Below are 17,581 nucleotides of genomic sequence, written 5' to 3'. Positions count from 1 at the left end.
GGAAGTTGAGCTGCATCGGGCTCTATGCTCCTCCAGCCCTCTGAGACCCTGTGCCAGGCTCGGGCCCTGGCCATCCACCGCGACCTGAGTCAGGGCACTCCCTACCCCTTGTCGCAGATGCACCTCATTCAGATGGGAGCGTCAGGCCACTGTGACCCACAGGCCTCACTGACCCACAGAGCATTTGGTCATCCATTCGGTCACTCGTTCAGCCAATCAGCTAAGCACCTGCCCCCTGCAGCCCTCAACCGGGTGCAGGGCCCGTGGGGTCCAGCAAGGCAGGGAGACGAACAACAGATGCAGTGAGTCGCGTGTCTGTGTTCTAACACGCGGCAGAAAGCAAGGAACAGGACAGAGTCAGCCTAGGGTAACCAGAGAAAACTTCTCAGAGAGGACTGCGACAAGAATCCTCGGGGACGTGTGACGGGTGGAGGGCAGGCATCAGATGAAGACAAGGACCTTTTTAAGGCCTGAAAGTTTCTCTCCACTGACTGGTCGTTAGTTACAGTGTAGAAATGAGGCGACATTGACCCAGTGATAAAAAAAAAATAACGTCATGGTAGTGAGGGGCAGATGGACACCACGTACCTCCCAATGTGATGCCCTGAGAAGGACACTACATCACTTAATCTGGCCAGAAATGCAAAACTTGTATCTATATTTGAGAAAACTTCGGACAAACCCCAACTAAGGAACATTCAATTAAACAAAGAAGGACTATATTCTTCGGAAATGCTAACGCTGTTAAAAACCAGGCTTTCAGGGCGGCCTGGGTGGCTCAGCGGTTGAGCGTCTGCCTTCGGCCCGGGGCGTGATCCTGGGGTCCCGGGATCGAGCCCCATGTCGGGCTCCCTGCATGGAGCCTGCTTCTCCCTCTGCCCGTGTCTCTGCCTCTCTCTCTGTTTCTCTTTCTTTCTATGTGTCTCTCATGAATAAATAAATAAAATCTTTAAGAAAAAAAAACAGGTTTTCATACAGGACAGCTCCTGGATCTGGTTAGTGTGGAGGGAAACGCTAGAAGGGGCATCACTGGGTCAATTGACAAAATTGGAATTGAGGTGTGGATTAGATAAATACATTATATCAATGTCAAGCTCACTGAAGTTAATGACCGGCTGTGGTTCTGTAAGAGAGTGTTCTTATTCTAAAAGAAATTTACACTGAAATATTTAGGGGTTAATAGACTGAACGTCTGTGTTTCCCCCAAAATTCCCATTTGACATCTAATCCCCAATATGATGGTACTTGGGGGAGCACCCTTGTCACTCTACCCTGTGAGCATGGCACGGAGAGAGAGCCTAGGATGCAGGAAGCAGGTCCTTCCCGGACACCAAAGCTGCGGGCGCTCTGATCTTGCACTTCGCAGCCTCTAGAACCATGAAAAATACATTTGTGGTCTTTATAAGCCACCTGACCTGTGGCATTTTCGATAGAGCAGCCCAAAGGGACAAAGGGGTGAGGTGCCACGATGCGTGCAACTTCAGTGGTTAGGAAAAGTGTAGCTTGTCTCTACCAAACATGGACGGGGCGGGGGCGGGGGGGAGGTGAGCAAAAGATAAAGGAAGAGGAGCAAGATGTTAACAGCTGGTTGTGGGAACGGGTGTGTGGAGTTTCTAGCTGTACTTATTCTTCTGTAAACCTGAATGGTTTTCAAAATAAAAAGTAAAAGAAATAGAGCTAAGAACTTGGCAGTGTCCTTGATCGAGTCTTAAAGGAAGAAGCAGAGAGGCAGGGAGCGCACCCCTGGCGCTGGCAGTGGCCAAGGCCCGGACACCCGCGTGAGCGTGGGCACCGTGCCGCGCACCTTCTTTGGTTGTCATCGGCCCAAGTGACGGGGACTGTGCAGCCCTCGTGGCCTCGCAGGGGCTGGTGACTAGGTGCTTGGGCATCTCAGGGCCTGTGGTCTGGGCCGCCCTGCGGGTCACAGAGAGCGAGAGTGAGCCGTGGAGAGTGTGCGCTGCGGGTGGGGAGGGCCAGCTTTCAGCCGCAGCCTGAGGTGGCTCTGCAGACCGCAGCTCACCCCACTCATCGTTCCGTGCACGTCTTCCCTCAGAAAAGGAGGCCTAGCACAATCTTGGGTGAGACGTTTCCAGAACACTCTACGTGGACTGAGCAGCTCTGGGTGGACCGCAGTGGATGCCGTGGGCACCATCCGACGCCCCCGACATGTGGAAGCAGCATTTCTCCCAGCTGCTGGGGTCTTGGCGGCTGGTGGCTCTAAGCTGAAGGTCCCCCGGGCCCTGCTTTTGGCCGAAGGGAGCCCCCCTCCTCCGCAGAGGCTGTCCACGCTGGGGGCTTGTCTGTGCAAACACATGAGCCAGCACCTGTGGCCAGCAGAGGACGAGTCTGAAGCTCCAGAGGCCCCGTCGGGTTGGCTGAGACGGTCGCCACGGCCCCGTCCCTCTGTCCGGCCCTTCTTCCTTCACTGCCTGCCAAGTGCGGTCCCCAGGAGCCCTCCTGTCCATGATCTCTGTCTCAAAATCTGCTTCCCGAGGGCTTCGCCTCTGATATAGGGCGTGAGTCGCAGCTTGAAAGATTTAAAGAACAAACACAAGCAGTCAGGCAATTTCGATGTGCAACACAAGAAGGCGAAGAAGACCCACCGTCTGTCCCGCCCGAGGTGTAAGTGGGCCCGCCTCAGCTGGACCCCCAGGAGGATGAGGGCGCAGATCGCGACCGCGGGCGTGAGGGGGACAAGACAAAGCCGGCGGCAGCGTGTGCCTTCCCCGCTTACCCGAGTTCTGGAAAATTCCAATTCAGGGACACCGAGTGGAGCCTGGGGATGGGCACTAGCTGACAGCTGAGCAGCACCAGGGAATTTCGGAGGCAAACGACAGTGTCGTCTCTCTCAACCGGGAGCTGGCGGTGGTGGTGACGCAGCTGCGTGCCTGCCGGTGCTCGAGAAAGCACACCCGGAGGCGCAGACAGCCTGCCGTGTGCACACGCGGTCTCAGCGAGGCCGACTGCGAAACCCAGGTGCGACGCCAACGCGTGGTTCCCGGTTGACGCCTGGACTCTGGAGGTGGGCAGCTAAACGTAGGCTGGTTGACTTTTATTTCATAGATATATTTGCGTGAAGTTTGCATTTTCTCAACTCGACAAAGAACGCTAAAATATGAAGTGGTCTTTTTCTTTAAGGTGTCATTTATTTATTCATGGGAGACCCAGAGAGAGAGGCAGAGACCCAGGCAGAGGGAGCAGCAGGCTCCCTGCGGGGGGCCCGAGGCGGGACCGGGACCAAGGCAGCCGCTCCACCCTGAGCCCCCGGGCGCCCCAGAAGTGATCTTTGATGAGATCCTGCACATCATTTTGGGCAGTTGGTTTAGGGCTTTCGGGGTGCCCGGCGGGCTCCGTTGGAAGGCGCACGACTTGACCTGGGGGCTGTGAGCCGCAGCGCCACCTGAGCGTGGAGATCGCTTACGAATAAATCTTCAGGAAGAAAAAATTTTTCAAAGCTCTTAGTGTGTCTTGTTCTTTTATTTTGTTTTGTTTTGGTTTGGTTTTTGGTTTTTTGGGGTTTTTTTTAGTGTGTCTTATTTTAAAGATTCCTAAGGTGGACGATCCGTCCGACTTCTCTTCCCTGGGGAGGTGTGTTCCTCCCTGCAGCCTTGCGAGTCCCCTCCCTGACATCTCGAGTCCCCCTCTCTGCCATTGTGTGTCCCCCTCCTTGCTGTCTGGAGTACCCTCCCTGCCCTCGCGAGTCCCCTCTGTGCGTGGCGGGGCTCAGCGTCCCATCGCCCATCCGACAGGCCCCCTCGTGCCGCTATAACCAATTGCCACCAGAAGGACCCACACAAAGCGACAGGTGCTGTTCACCGGGCAGGAATGAAGGTGCCAGCGGCCGCGCTGCCTCCCAGCCCCAGTCCTCCATGGAAGCCAAAGTGTGACATCTCGCCGAGGTGTCCCAGCACCCTCCTGGAAGCGCGTCATTAGGTTGCACCCACCCAGGGTTCCCGGATAATCCCTTCATCTCAAAATCTTTAAAACTCGCTTACAAAGTCCCTCTTGCCGCATAAAATAACAGTCCCAGGTCTCAGGACATCCTGGGCCGTTGCTCCGCTGACCATGGAATCCAACCTGCTGGACTTGAGATGGGACCTCGGGACACGGGTGGGGGTCTGCGTCCCGGCTGTCACCCGCCGCCCTCCTCACAAACACCTCCAGCAGCACGAGCGCGACCCCAGAGCAACATGGACCCAGGCCGGTCCCTTCCACTCCTTGAACCTGCCTTTCCCACCGTCTCCCTCAGCTCTTCAAGAAACACTTGCGCAGGGGTGCGTTCGAGCCCCACGCTGGGTGCAGAGGTTACTTAAAAATTTTAAAAATACTATTTTTTTTTTTAAAGAAACGTTTCCGCAGCAAACCCCATAGGCTCTGAGCTGGGAGCCTCGCCTTCTGGAGTGTCGATTATTTGTCAGTTTGTATCAAGAGCATGCGGGTGGGGTATTTTTTTGACTTTTTACTTCTGATCACCTGTCTAGTCCTGCACCTGTGAGTATTCCATATACATCCGTTAAGTTATTGAATGAATGAATCTCCTTAAATAACTTAGAGTGTGGTAATGCCCTGGATCCCCAGACGCAAGGCCCGGGACCTGACACGTGGGACACTGCGCGGAGGGCCGGCCGGTCGCACAGCGCACCACCAGGACCCAGTGAGCAGTCCCCAGCAGCCTGGCCAGAGCCAGCAAAATACGGGGCTTTGTTTAGGGTTTCAGAGAGAAGGTGTTTCTCCCACCAGAGTCAGCCGAGCAACAGCCCTCAACGATCCCCATGTCATTGTCCCCGGACCTGGACACGTCACCTCCCGCAGCAGAGGGGACCTGGTCGAGGCCCCGAGGTGGGGTGACCCTGGGGTCCCGGGGGGCCCTGCATCCTCACCAAGTCCCCCCAAGAGGGAGGCAGAGGGGGGAGCCCCAGAGTCAGGCAGACCCCGCACTGCTAACATTGAGGACGGAGGAGGGGCCGCAGGCCAGGGAGGGGGCACCTCTGGAAGGTGGAGGGCAAGGGACTCTCCCTGGGGCCCCGGGAGGGGGGTGACCAGCCCCATCCACACGTGGGTTTTAGGACTTCTGAGCCCAGAACCATCAGAGCATCGGTGTGAGCGGTGGGTCACTGCGGCCTGGGGAGGCTTGGATGAGCCTGAGTCTTTCCCAACCTCTCCGAGGCTCAGTGTCCACCTCCGTAAAATGGGCGCAGTTCCGGTCCCCCCTTCACTGGGTCACTGTAAAGGTCAGTAAGCCGTGCAACAGCCATCGGCTGGTTTTCCAACGGAGGGGACTGCGTTTGAGGTGCGTGTAGACACCCAGGACCAGGTGGACAAGCACGTGTGTGCACAAGAGAGTCAGAAGGAAATTCTGAAGTTGAGGGAGGTGGAAGCCAGGCATCCGAGAGGCTGGAGAGGACGGACGGGCTTTGGGAAATAACAGGGCCATACAAGTCGCAGGTTGCATGTTGAATGTAAACATAAATATAATTATTTTCCTCCTCTTCCTCCCTTTGGCCGTCCAGCCTGCCCTCCCACCCTCAGGCCAAGACACTCAGAGCCAACCACACGCAGGGTTAGGATGCATTTGGGTGTTTACTGGGAATGGGACCTCAGAGGCCAGGCCTGGGTCGCTCACACTCTTTTGGTGATGCTCTTGGGGACGGCGAGCTCGTACAGGCGAGGGGAGGCCTGAGCCACCAGGGACGCTGGGGAAATGCGGTAGGGGTCGTAGCCCTCGTTGAGGTCCTTGCGCACTTTGGGCTTGGCCAGAGAGATGATCCGGGGACTGGCCACTGCCTTCTTGGTGACGTCCAGCACCTCCCAGCGCGGATCTCGGTCAGGAACACACTGGTCCGACTGGGCCTTGGGCACTGGAGAGGACAGGAGAGGGGCCCGAATCAGGCCCGCGGGGCTCAAAGCTCCCAAGCCGAACAGCAGAAGGATGGATGCAGACAACACGGCCCACCCACGCGCGGGAACATCCCTCCACGCCAGGAGGAGCGAGGCCCCCCGCCGCCCTGGGGACCAACCGCAAGCCCCGAGGGAGCTCCGTCCCAGGGAGGGAACCAGACACAGGAGGCCCCACGGGGTGGAGTCCACGCGTGTGACACGTCCAGGATGGGCTCCTGCACGGACGGAGAGGCGGCTCGGGGGGGCTGGGGAGTGCTGACTAGTGGAGAATGGAGACGGGGTTTCTCTTTAAGGAAATTAAAATTCTAAAATGGGTTGTGGTGATGGGTGCACAACGCTGCAAATGTGCAGAAAACTATTAAATTGTACACATACCGTATTTTCTTACTGTCGCATATTAAACTGTTTAAAGGGGCAGATGGTAAAGATAAAACTATCTCAAAAGGCCACAGGTCCCAGACAGAGGGACATGGCAGGGCCAGCCTAGTGGCCAAGGTGAGGAGGGGGCCTGGTGGGTCCTTCACCTCCTCCCCCCAGCCCCCTGCTCTGATGCTACAAGCAGACAGGTGTGGATCTCCTCTCCCTGGTGAGGGCTGCACCCCCGGGGGGGGCCCAGGGGCAGCTCCCGGTCCCTGTGGGACTCAGTACCAGCCTCTGGGCCTAGCACGCTGCCCGGGGCACTGGCTGGCCGTCCTGGGAGGTGTGGCTCCCACCGCCATGTGTGACCAGAGTACCTGATGTGGGCTGAAGTTTTATTTGAGTCAATGGAAATTCAATTGATTAGCTCATTTAGATCAACCAATGGGTTGGCTTTAACATCATTGAAATAGCCGCACACGGCAGTGGCTGCGTCGGGGATGAGCTCCCACAGGGGCAGGGGCCTGTGGCTTCGCCGGGCCCGTCTTCTCCCCTCTTGGCACCCCAGGCCTCTTGTGCTGGTCAGTGCCTCCGCCAGCCCCTCCTGCAGCACATGGCCTGTCTGGGGACCAGCAGAGGGGTGGTCACTGGTGGTCACTGCCTTAGCCTTCAGACTCTGGGAGCTTCGGGACCCTGAGAGTGGAGGGACATTACAGGCCTCTTGCAAGCCCCTTTTGTCCAGAGCCTCCGTACGAGGGGCAGAGGGCTGACCTGCTTCTCAGCGGATAAGCCCTGGCTCGGCGAGGGACCCTGGTGAAAGGAAAGCAAGGTCCCTCCCGCCAGGCAGGCGCGAGTCCCCGTGGAAGCCACCAGGGCTGGACAGAGCTGTGAGGGGACAAGCCCCGGGCAGAAGGGCCTCGGGGGGCAAGACCCAGGCCTCTCCGAGCTCCTCTGACAGTTCGGGGGCTTTCACGCAATCGTGACATCTGGGCTTTACACCTGCGCCAAAGACGGGCCCCCGGGGGTGCAGCCGGCGAGCATCCGCCTCCTGGTGTGGCCTTGGGTGGTGATCTCAGGGTCGTGACCCCGGGGCGTAAGACCGAGCCCTTAGTGGGCCCCACACAGAGCAGAGTCCGTCCCGGGTTCCCTCCCCTTCTCCCTCTGCCCCTCCCCCCTCTCTAAAATAAATGAATTAATTGGGACGCCCGGGTGGCTCAGCGGTTAAGCGTCCATCTTCAGCCCAGGGCATGACCCCGGGGTCCCGGGATCGAGTCCCACATCGGGGTCCCCGCAGGGAGCCTGCTTCTCCCTCGGCCTGGGTCTCTGCCTCTCTCTGTGTGTGTCTCTCGTGAATAAATAAATAAATAAATAAATCTTTTAAAAATTAATTAATTAATTAATTAATTTTAAAAATTCTCCCAATGAAAACTTGAGAGTGGAATGGTGACAGAGTCGCCGGCCGCACAGCACAGTGTGGACACGCACAGAGAGGCAGAGCGGCCACGGACAATTCCCGCGCCGACACGGCGGGAGCACGCGTGTCACTCCTCTCCCATCACGGCCATTGGCGGGCGCAGGTCCACTATGTGAAAAGGACCCCGTCCCACCGCAACACAACCCGCGCACACCCGAGCACGGTGCACAGACACGCGACCGCATTCACACGCGTGCCTCTGCGTCAGACCGGTGGGCCCAGCCCTCACATACGCACACGGCTCACGTGCTCGCACGCTTCCTCTCCCTTAGCCATTCACGTACGGAATATCAAGGGAGCGGGTAAAGGAATGAATAAACGAACTAAAGACTTCATAAGCCCAGCTAAAAGAGGAGAGGCAGACGCGGAAGAGGGTATTTTGCAACGTGCTCAATAAAGGGTTAGTGATCATCTTATATAAAGAGCTGCTCTACATCAATAACCAAAACAAAAAAAAAAAGAGAGAGAGAAATAGAAACTTGGAAAATGATAGAACCGAGTGAGCCAAGATGGCCAGCCAGGCTCTCAGGTGATTAAGTGCCTCTGACACCTCGGGCCTGGCAGCTAACAGACCACACGCGTAAGCAGACACAGAAATACGTGGTGACGTATGTCAGAAGGTGACAGGTGCTCGAAGAACAGAGACGGGCCTGTAGGTGCCCAGATGGGAGTGAGAGAGGGCAGGAGGCGCCTCACCCAGGGCGCAGAGAGGGCCAAGCGCTGCGGGAGGCGGAGGACTGAGCCCTGCAGGGGTCTGGGGAGCGCGTTCCGGGCCATGGGAGGCCCAAGCTGGATGGAGCCCGGTCAGGGAGGCCAAGGGACAGATCACACGGCCCGTGGGCCACACTGAGAGGGGCAGGAGCCCCAGAGGGCTGTGAACGGAGAAGGGCGGACTCGGAGTTGAGTTTAGCAAGATGCGTCTCCCTGGGACATGGAGATGGGTGAGGGCGGGCTACGGCCTGGTGCAGGGAGGACGGCCAGCCTCGGAGGGGAGGCGGGGGAGGGCGAGCTCTGGGCCGGCTCAGGGCTCAGCAGGCACAGCCCACAGGAGTCCTACAGAGGTCGCGAGGGTGCGACAGGAGCACAGGCGGGAAGAGCGTCTGGGAGGGTGCGCCCCGGCATATACGCGTGGCCACCGGACGTTGAGGACCGGGGTACACAGGGCGTGCAGACCCAGACGGAACTACAGCGCGTGCCCGTGCTCGTGCGCTAGGATTCCGTCCTCTCCGTGCTCTTCTGGACCGTCCGACTCTCTACGATTTGTGTCCGTTACTTTTGTCACTGGGGGAACCAGGTGCCTCGTTCGTTTTAAACAAAAGGGAAAGAACCAGGTTGACGCCATTTTAAAGCTGCCCTTGGACCTCAGCCGGGCTGTCACGTTGGTGCCTGGCTCTGCACCCCACCTTGCTCTCCTGCACCCGCTTGCCCTGCCAGGAGGCCCACTCGGGCCAGTACCCTTCTCAGTTCTGCTCCTGGGGAACAGTCCTCTCTGCCAGCTCCCAGAAGCACACATGTGGGCTGTGCTACAAGCGGCACACGGGTTTTTGGACAACTGATCTCCAGTTTAGGAAAAAGATGAAGAGAGAAGCATGAATGTGGAAGAAGCAGGCCTGGAGCCCAGGTCTTTGGCTAGTACCCCACCCCGTGGCCTGCGGCCAGTGCAGAAGGACAGAAGGGCCTGATAAGGAGCCAAGCCCCAGCAGAACTACTTACTGGCCAAGTGAAGGAGGCGGTTGTAGTCTGACACGTGTGGCTTGGGTTTCGGCATGGGGTCCCACTCTTTCAACAGGGGGGCTGGGGCCCTGGGCTTTGCCAGCCGTAGGATCCTTGGGCTGGGGATGGCCAACTGGGCTGCCCTGGATACCTGGGACACCTGGAAACAAGTACAGGGAAAGAACACAATAATACATGATTTCTCACAGGTCCCTGGATCAGAAAGACCCCACAAGCAACAGTAAATGACACAGGACTAAGTTGGAAGAAGTCCCTTTGCAATGAGTTCAGCAAAGGAGTAGTAGCTATCATACATAAAGAGTTCTGGGGCCCCTGGGTGGTTCAGTGGTTGAGCGTCTGCCTTTGGCTTGGGTCATGATCCCGGGGTCCTGGGATCAAGTCCCACGTCGGGTTCCCTGCAGGGAGCCTGCTTCTCCCTCTGCCTGTGTCTCTGCCTCTCTCTGTGTGTCTTTCATGAATAAATAAATAAAATCTTCAAAAAAACACACACACACAAAATGCGATGATGGTAGTTGATGGGTCTACATGATAATAGAGTTTAAAATGAGGGCAATGAGGCAGAGCTGCTCAAAATGGGGAGGGAGGCCCTGGCTGAGTCGGAGAGCCCACTTGCTCCATCGATAGCTTCTTACATTTTTCCAGAGAATTCAGGCACAACCAAAACTGTCTGCTTTGCTACCTTGCATCAGCTTACACAAAGGGAGCCCCTAGTCTCCCCCGTGCCCCCAAAAAAGTGCACTCAAGACCCTCTCTTCCCAGGCTGCCCCCAGTGCACCTTCTTCCATGACCCGCCCGCCCTCCAGCTGGGTCCTGCATGTGTGCAAACGAAGCAAAGGGTGGACAAAATCACCCTTGAACGTCTCAGACCGTGACAAGGCGAACAGGAGCAGGCCGCTCCTGGTGCCTCTGGAGAGGGAAGGAGGAGGCAAGGGTCATCGCCGAGACGTTTTATTCCTCAAGGAGCGGATCTGAATAAGCCTGTAAAACGTCAGACTAAGTCCACGAATGTTGGGCTGGGGTCGGTTATCTGCAACGGTCCGTGTCGTGCGAAGGCTGTCGCACAGCACGGCTTATCAGGCGACCTCTTGGGAGCACGAGTTGGCTGAAATGACCTCCAGAGGTCAGGCTGAAATTTGAGTCCCTTTCCTGTTAAAATTGTGTCCCCTAAGAATCACAGACGCTGCTCTCATCGAGGACGTCGTGCCGTTTGTGATGTTACGTGCATGTCCTCCTTCTCCTCCCTTCCTCTTGCGTCCTTTCTTCCCCCACGACTCCCACAGCGCAGGCCTGACTGCTGCCTGGACACGGGCCCGACGCCGTCCTGCCTGAAGGGGCGGGTGGGCAGGTAAACAGCCACCTGGCCATGCCTTCAGCTGGCATGGATTGCCCATCCGTGCCCCGCATGAGGTAAGACAAGCTCGGGAATATTGCCACGAAAACCGAGAAGGATGCGGCCGTGTCTTGCGCGGCTCAGGGTCCCTGGAAGGGTCACCAGTCCGTGCAGACGGTGCGCTCGGGGCTGGAGAGGAGACGGGAGCGTGCGGGGCGCGGGAGGCCAAAGGTGGGGTCCCCAGCACTGCTGATGAGGGCGAGCGAGGGGTCCCAGGCGGCAGGCCCCGCACGCAGCCCAGCGAAGCAGGGGCATGAAGGAAGAGAGGGCAGGAGGCGCCAGGGCTGGCCGAGCCTTCAGTTCTGGGCTTGGGAACCTGGGCTTTCCCGGGACCGGGAGTGGCGCCGGCTGGGTGAGGGGGGTGGGGGCGGCTGGGCAGACAGGCAGCCCCGGAAGCGGCAGGTGCGTCTCCAGGTCAGAGGGACGGGTCGAAGGACAGCGCATCCCGTTCAACCCATAAGGGACTTGTTGGGGACAACCGGGGAAAGTGAACGCAGTCGGAGGATTCGGACAGTCAGGTGCCCGCGGCTGTTGGTTACGGACACATTCTGAAGTATTTACGAGAAAAATGGTGTGATATCTGGATGCACTTGTAAACACTCGCTGTGACACGGGGGCTCTGGGAACCAACCACGTGAAAAAACCCGTCAACACATGACGTAAGGCACATGGAAACCACGGTGACATGCGGGCTTCCGAGCAGCTTCGTCTGCAAAAGCCAAATGCTGGAAACGGCTCGCGCGTCCTCGGGCGCGGAGTGGCCTGTCCGTGGGACGGAAGGCCACCCGGCCGGAGCCGCCGACACGCGCGGGAGCCCCAGGCACGCGGGCGGCCCCGCGGGACCCCTTCACCGAGCTGACCCCCGGAGCGGGCACGCCTACGCCGCGTGTGACCCCGCTTGCAGGCAGTGCCGGGGGGACCCCAGCTGCGCCCCGAACCCTGCTCACTCAGCTGAGCGCCTCGTGCAGGCCGCTGCGGGCCCCGCTCCCTGTGGCGCTGGCCCCGGGCGCCTCCAGACACCCACCTCAGACATGTTTATGCTCCAAATGTTGTTCCGGACCCTCGGGATGGCCAGGTCCCTCAGGCGACTAGAAGCTTGGTATTCCAGGGAGGAGCGAGGAATGGGCCAGATGGGGGTGCTCCTAGGGGACATCCACAGTTGACACAGCAGCCCAGCCCGGGGTGTGGGCGTCCCATCCTCCCGGCCTGCCTCCGAGCCGGGGGTCAGGGACAGCCTGGGACGCTGCAGGGTTTTGAAAACATCTCCGGGAAGGGATTGAGGAAAGAAACCCCAAAAGGAGGCCCCTAAGCGTGCTCAAGGGCAGAGCTACCCTCTCCCAAGGTCATCCCGGCTCAGTGTCCAGCGGCCACCCTCCCGGTCAGGACCCCTGAGCAGAGCGGGACGGGGGCTCCCCGGGCCTCTCCCCCACACCCCCGTCACTGAGGCTGGGGTCAGGACTCGGGCATTGGGGAGAACGGGGGGCGTCCTGCAGTTGTCACAGAAAGCTCGCTGGGCCCGCATCTCCTGAGATCAGATGCCAGGGCGGCCTCTGCCCCGAAATAAAGCCGTGCTGCACCGATCTGAGGCAGACTGTCCATACGTCCACCTGTGAGCCTGGACTGCAGCTGCAAATGCCCTCAGCCGAACGTCGCAAGGTCCACGGCCGTCCCTGCCTGCGTGCCCGCTGGTGTGGTTGCTGGCACTGAAACGGCCTCAGCCGAGTCACATGCATTCTCGGACCGACAGACACGAAGTCTGATTGCAGTTTACATTATCTTCGGATCACACTATGATCCAGCATTAAAATGAAAAGTCACTGTCACAAAGACAGGCATAAAAACACCGTGGAGCTGTCAACATCTCTGAGATAAAAAGGGATTCAAAACATTCGCAGTTCAGCTCACTTATTTCAGTTATGATCTTCCCTTTTATGTGCATAAAATAGATAATTAAAATCTGTGCCTAAATAACTCTGAAGATCACTTTTGACAAGCGCGGAAGTCCTGAGCCGTAGGAAGGTATTGCGCTGAAGGTTGTACATGCAGTAACGTCCCAGGCTGCTGGCTGTTTAGGGCCAACGGCTCCCATAATGGTGGTAAGTGCCATTCACCGAGCGTTGCTGGGTCGGGCACTGTGCTAAGTACCTTCTGCGTGTCATCTCCACCTCTACGCAGCCCTAGGTGGAGCGCGTAGCTCACAGGGGCAAGCGCTGCCCGGGGGCACCCAGCCCAGCGTGAAACCAGTCTGGTCCACTCCCCGGACCCAGACTCTCCCGGTGCCACAGCCTGGCGAGGGGAGCCTGGTGCCTCTTCCCTTACCTGCTGTTGTTGTAATACTCGGAGTAGAACCTCTTAGGTCGAGCCAGTTCCTCTACGCGGCGGGACACCTCTACACAACATAAGAAACAGCCCCGACTTATAAACCCACCCACCCTCAGGAATCTCCTTCTGGCTTGATTTAGTGTTCCACTAGCTACAGTGAGAGGACAACGCAAGGCCCTGAGGGCCTAGAGAGCTGAGCAGCAGACACCTTGCAGCACAGTGACTTGCGCTGCCCCCATCCTGGGCCCCATCAGCAGCCTGCAGCCCCTACTCAGGGCACACAGCATGGGAGCAGCAGAGCTGCAACGGGGAGCTCAGGCCCATCTGCCCCTCAGTAGAGCTCAGTGTGGCTCCAACAACCACCGGCGGGAAAGTGGATTTTGGTTTGCAGTTAGTACAGGCCTAGGGTTTACAGGGCTCAGTGTCCACTGTGGAGAAGATTCTAAAACCCCCAAGACGCAACCTGCCCTGTTACTTCTCTCCAAGAAGAGATTTCTTGAAATGCTTTATTTGAAGGGATCCGCTCTCTGCTCTCAGAGAGTGTAGATACCATTGCAGAAAGGAAGGCAAAGAGTCTTTTAATAAATTTAATACTAACCCTCATTTTGGCTGTAGAGCAAATTGGGTTTTTCCCCAGAGAGTTTGCCAGAGGAGCAATAGGGAATTCTGGTGAGGTTAGGCCACGAGGGGAGACCCCAGCTGGATCTCCTCAGTTGGATCTCCACACAGGCCGGAGTGGAATGGGGGTGACCCAGCCCCACGAGGCCAGGGCGGCATGTCACCCACGGTAGCCACGCACTAGAGCTGGGACAAGGGCCACCTCTGGCCAACTCCTGAGCCAGGTGACCCCTGATGGAGAGCGAGGGTGGTGGGTGGGCTCAACCTACCGGGCACTGTGATAGTGAGGGTGGTGTCTTCAAGAAACCTCTCCGTCCAGTACACAGAAGGCCTGGAATACACCGAGTCGCGGCTCAGGGTCGAGGAAGCCGGAGCACAGACTTCCCGTGCCCTGCTCTGAAACAGAACCCGGGACACCAAAGAGACGCCCAGGAGGGACACCACGAGGGTGGGTGGAGGAAGGAGGAAGGAGAGACACATGGAGAGAAAGTGGACGAGGGTAGGTCAGAGAGGCAAGGGGGGAAACACAGATCATTTTGAGCAGGGCTGATTTTCAGAGAAGGGAGAGCTGGGGAAAAAAAAAAAAAAACAAGGCACAGCTAAGAGCAAGACCCAGGGCCCTATCATGCGGACAAGCCCACCTCTCAGAGAAGTGGACTGGGGCCCAGAGCACCCGGGGTGGGGGGGGCGCTGGGAAGGCCCTTGGGGTGAGGAAGCCCCCCCATCGAGGGCCTTTCTCCCTGTCCTTGTGCCTGGAGCATCCCCCTCAGGGCAGGACAGATCCCTGGAGCATCCCCCCAGGGCAGGACAGATCCCTGGAGCCTGCCCCCCCCCAGCAGGACAGATCCCTGGAGCATCCCCCCAGGACAGGACAGATCCCTGGAGCATCCCCCCAGGGCAGGACAGATCCCTGGAGCATCCCCCCAGAGCAGGACATTTCCCTGGAGCATCCCCTCAGGGCAGGACAGATCCCTGGAGCCTGCCCCGCCCCCAGAGCAGGACAGATCCCTGGAGCATCTCCCCAGGGCAGGACAGATCCCTGGAGCCTGCCCTCCCCCCCAGAGCAGGACAGATCCCTGGAGCATCTCCCCAGGGCAGGACAGATCCCTGGAGCCTGCCCCCCCCCCCCAGAGCAGGACATTTCCCTGGAGCCTGCCCCCACCCAGAGCAGGACAGATCCCTGGAGCATCCCCTCAGGGCAGGACAGATCCCTGGAGCCTGCCCCCCCCCCCCCAGAGCAGGACAGATCCCTGGAGCATCCCCCCAGAGCAGGACATTTCCCTGGAGCATCCCCTCAGGGCAGGACAGATCCCTGGAGCATCCCCCCCAGGGCAGGACAGATCCCTGGAGCCTGCCCCCCAACCCAGAGCAGGGCAGGAGAGTGAGCCTGCCCCCCCCAGGGCACCCTGAGACTCACCACCACACACAGAACTGCAAGTTCCTCTTGCACGGGGACACCCAGGCAAAGCCCTGACAGCAGCACCCCGTCCTGCGATGAGACAGGCCCCAGCCCCCACCTTTGCTCTGCGGCTCCATTCGCTCAAAGGCCTCACTGTCCTTCGTCGGCACCCAGAGGCCACCCCGTCCCACCGCCCGAACCCTGACCTCTTGCCCCTGTGAACCTGCCCCGGGTCATCGGTGGGTGCCCACGGGGTGAGGGCACCCAGCAGCCGGGGTAACCATGGGCAGGCCAGCAGGAGCTGCCCCCAGCGCCCCCCAGCAGGGCCGCCCTCAGGCCTCACCTGTCTTTCAGGACTTGCCAGTTGGTCTTGGGCTTTGCCAGCTCAAAGACCCCCCTCCTCCTCTTCCTGCCTCTGGCCCTGGAGGCGCTGGGGACCCCCTGAGCAATGGACAGGCGGCTTTGGGAGAGGAGGGTAGGGTGCGGCTCAGGGCCCTCCCCGCTGAGGCTCCTCCCCCTGCGGGGCCTCTCGTCCCAGCTCCCAACCAGGCAGCTGCGGGACCCCCGCCAGTCACCCAGGCGCTGCCCTCTGCGAAGCGGGACAGACCAGCTCCCGACCCCTGAGGGGGCCGCGATGACTAAATCAGACTAAACCTCACGAGCGGGTACTAAGCGCCCACTGTGTACCTGGCCTGGAAGCCCAGGGCCTGGGAGGAGCGGTGTCCCGTGCCGGGGCACCTGGCCGTTCCCTGGCGGGGTGCACATGTGTGTGCTCATGTCACGGGCTCCACGGGGGGGGGGGGGGGGGGGGGGGCGGGGTGTCCCTGTGCAGGGGGGAGGGGGAGGGGGCCACGAGGAGAGCGCCCGGCCAGGATGAACCCAGAGCTGAACCCAGAGCACGGGCGCGGGGGGCCGGCGGGCAGGGCAGGAGGAGGGCCGCGGCTGGCAGCCCCGCAGGTGGGCGACAGTGGGCCCCTTCTTTGCAGAATTGGCCCCGAATCCCTCGCTGCAGGTGCTCAGAGGGCCAGGTGCTCCTCACCCGCCTCGGGAGCGGAGGCACTGGGGACGGTGGCCTGGCGCTGGGAGCTGCTCCCCGTGTCCCTCTGCCCAGGGGCCTCCACTCCCGACCCCGCTCTGGCCCCGAACCCTGTCCGCCCAGCTCCCCAGGGCGATGCCTCCGTAAGGGTGCCCGTCCCAGACCCCCGCCCCAGGGCCATACTTGCCTGTGCTGCCCTCCCACCCTCACCTGCACCCCCGCCGCCCCCGCCCCAGCCGCAGGGCCCCCTCGGTGCCCACCTCAGCTCAGGGATGCCGTCCTCTGTGTCCTTCTCCAGAACCCCCTGCAGTGTCATTAGGGCCGCCTCGGGGCTCCGGGGACTGGGGACTATGTCTTCTCCCATCACCTCCGGGAGGACCTCCTCATCTTGCTCTTCGGATCTCAGGTCCCCGTCGTCCGCGTACCTGGGGTCCTGGGGTCCTTGGCCCCCAGGCCCCGGACCCCGCATGCCCAGGACACCCTCGTGCTGCCCCCTGTCGGGCCGGCCTTCCGCCTCGGCGTCCTGGCGGCTGCGGAGCGAGCTGTGCCGCCGCCGGTCGCCCATGGACTGGGCCCTGCCCGCCTCAGCCCTGCGCCCCCAACCCCCAGGGTGTCTGTGGTCACCCGGCAACGGGAGAATGGCCCGCCCACATTCCACCCTGGGGCCACAGCTCCGGGTGGTCTCCCCCCCCCCGCCGCCCCGCCCTACGGCTTGTAGATTCAGGGAGCCCGTGCGGGTGGCCGCGCACCCCGGGACTGGTCCAGGAGCGCGGCCCGAGGGGTCTGCAGGGCGCGTCTGGCAACCACTTCATCTCTCTCCCAAGCACGCCCCACCGTTGGGGACTGCCCGCGGTGTCTAGAGCATGGGCAGCCCTGTTGTGACCACGAGGAGGATTGAGCCTCTGCCCCCGCAAGCCCGGAGCCTGCCCTGTGTCTGGGCTTCCTGTCGCCCGACAGTGAGCTCTCCTGGCTCTGAGTTGCCGCCGGTTTCCTGCGCTTGCAGCCAAGTCACCCCACCGGATGATGCACCTTCTTCCAGCCCCAACATTTCCAGAAACAGCTTCCGCTACAGCTGGTGTTCAAAACAGGCTTTCTTATGTCATCAGAGCGCGGCAGAGGTGGTGAGGGCTGGAGCACCCCCGTGGCCCAACGCATGCCCCCCGCTCCCCGGCTGTGCACAGGAAGCTCCTGGCTGCGCCCGCCAGGCCACACTCCAGCCATCGCAACCATTGGTGTCCCCCCCCCATCTGCTTGACTGTTTCCAGCTCGGCTCGTGGTTGAAGGAATGGGCCCTTGCCCGGCCCTGCCCCCGGCTCCTACTCCGTTCCCCAGGGCCCGAGGGAACCCCCAAAC

General features: G+C 60.0%; 1 protein-coding gene across 2 annotated transcripts; it reads right to left on the bottom strand.

Annotated features, from left to right (window-relative positions):
• Positions 1-5,597: 5,597 nt before the first annotated feature.
• SPMAP2 (sperm microtubule associated protein 2) lies at positions 5,598-16,793 on the bottom strand. 2 transcript variants are annotated; one of them, XM_026019231.2, is made up of 9 exons: positions 16,489-16,793; positions 15,536-15,652; positions 15,211-15,282; positions 14,063-14,124; positions 13,173-13,242; positions 11,878-11,995; positions 9,443-9,602; positions 5,714-5,858; positions 5,598-5,679 (listed from the first exon to the last, which is right to left on the bottom strand). In XM_026019231.2, exons 1-9 carry the CDS (start codon positions 16,791-16,793, stop codon positions 5,598-5,600), a joined length of 1,131 nt encoding a protein of 376 aa, XP_025875016.1. The 2 variants fall into 2 exon arrangements, with proteins under 2 accessions (XP_025875016.1, XP_025875017.1); XM_026019232.2 differs by lacking the exon at positions 15,211-15,282.
• Between the last annotated feature and the right edge of the window lie 788 nt (positions 16,794-17,581).

This window comes from Vulpes vulpes, chromosome 9 (genome assembly GCF_048418805.1).
Source record: "Vulpes vulpes isolate BD-2025 chromosome 9, VulVul3, whole genome shotgun sequence".
NCBI classification, from domain to species: domain Eukaryota; kingdom Metazoa; phylum Chordata; class Mammalia; order Carnivora; family Canidae; genus Vulpes; species Vulpes vulpes.
The sequence above is the reverse complement of the archived record's forward strand: the minus strand, read 5'-3'. Positions and strand labels throughout refer to the sequence as shown.

Bases quoted from the DNA above. Each gene is read 5' to 3' on its own strand.
- SPMAP2 (XM_026019231.2), bottom strand. From the start codon at position 16,793: ATGGGCGACCGGCGGCGGCACAGCTCGCTCCGCAGCCGCCAGGACGCC. The intron at 13,243-14,062 runs GTAGGTTGAGCC...TATGTTGTGTAG, and splicing joins CCTCACTATCACAGTGCCCG to AGGTGTCCCGCCGCGTAGAG. The intron at 9,603-11,877 runs GTGGGTGTCTGG...ACTTGTTTCCAG, and splicing joins GGAGCATAAACATGTCTGAG to GTGTCCCAGGTATCCAGGGC.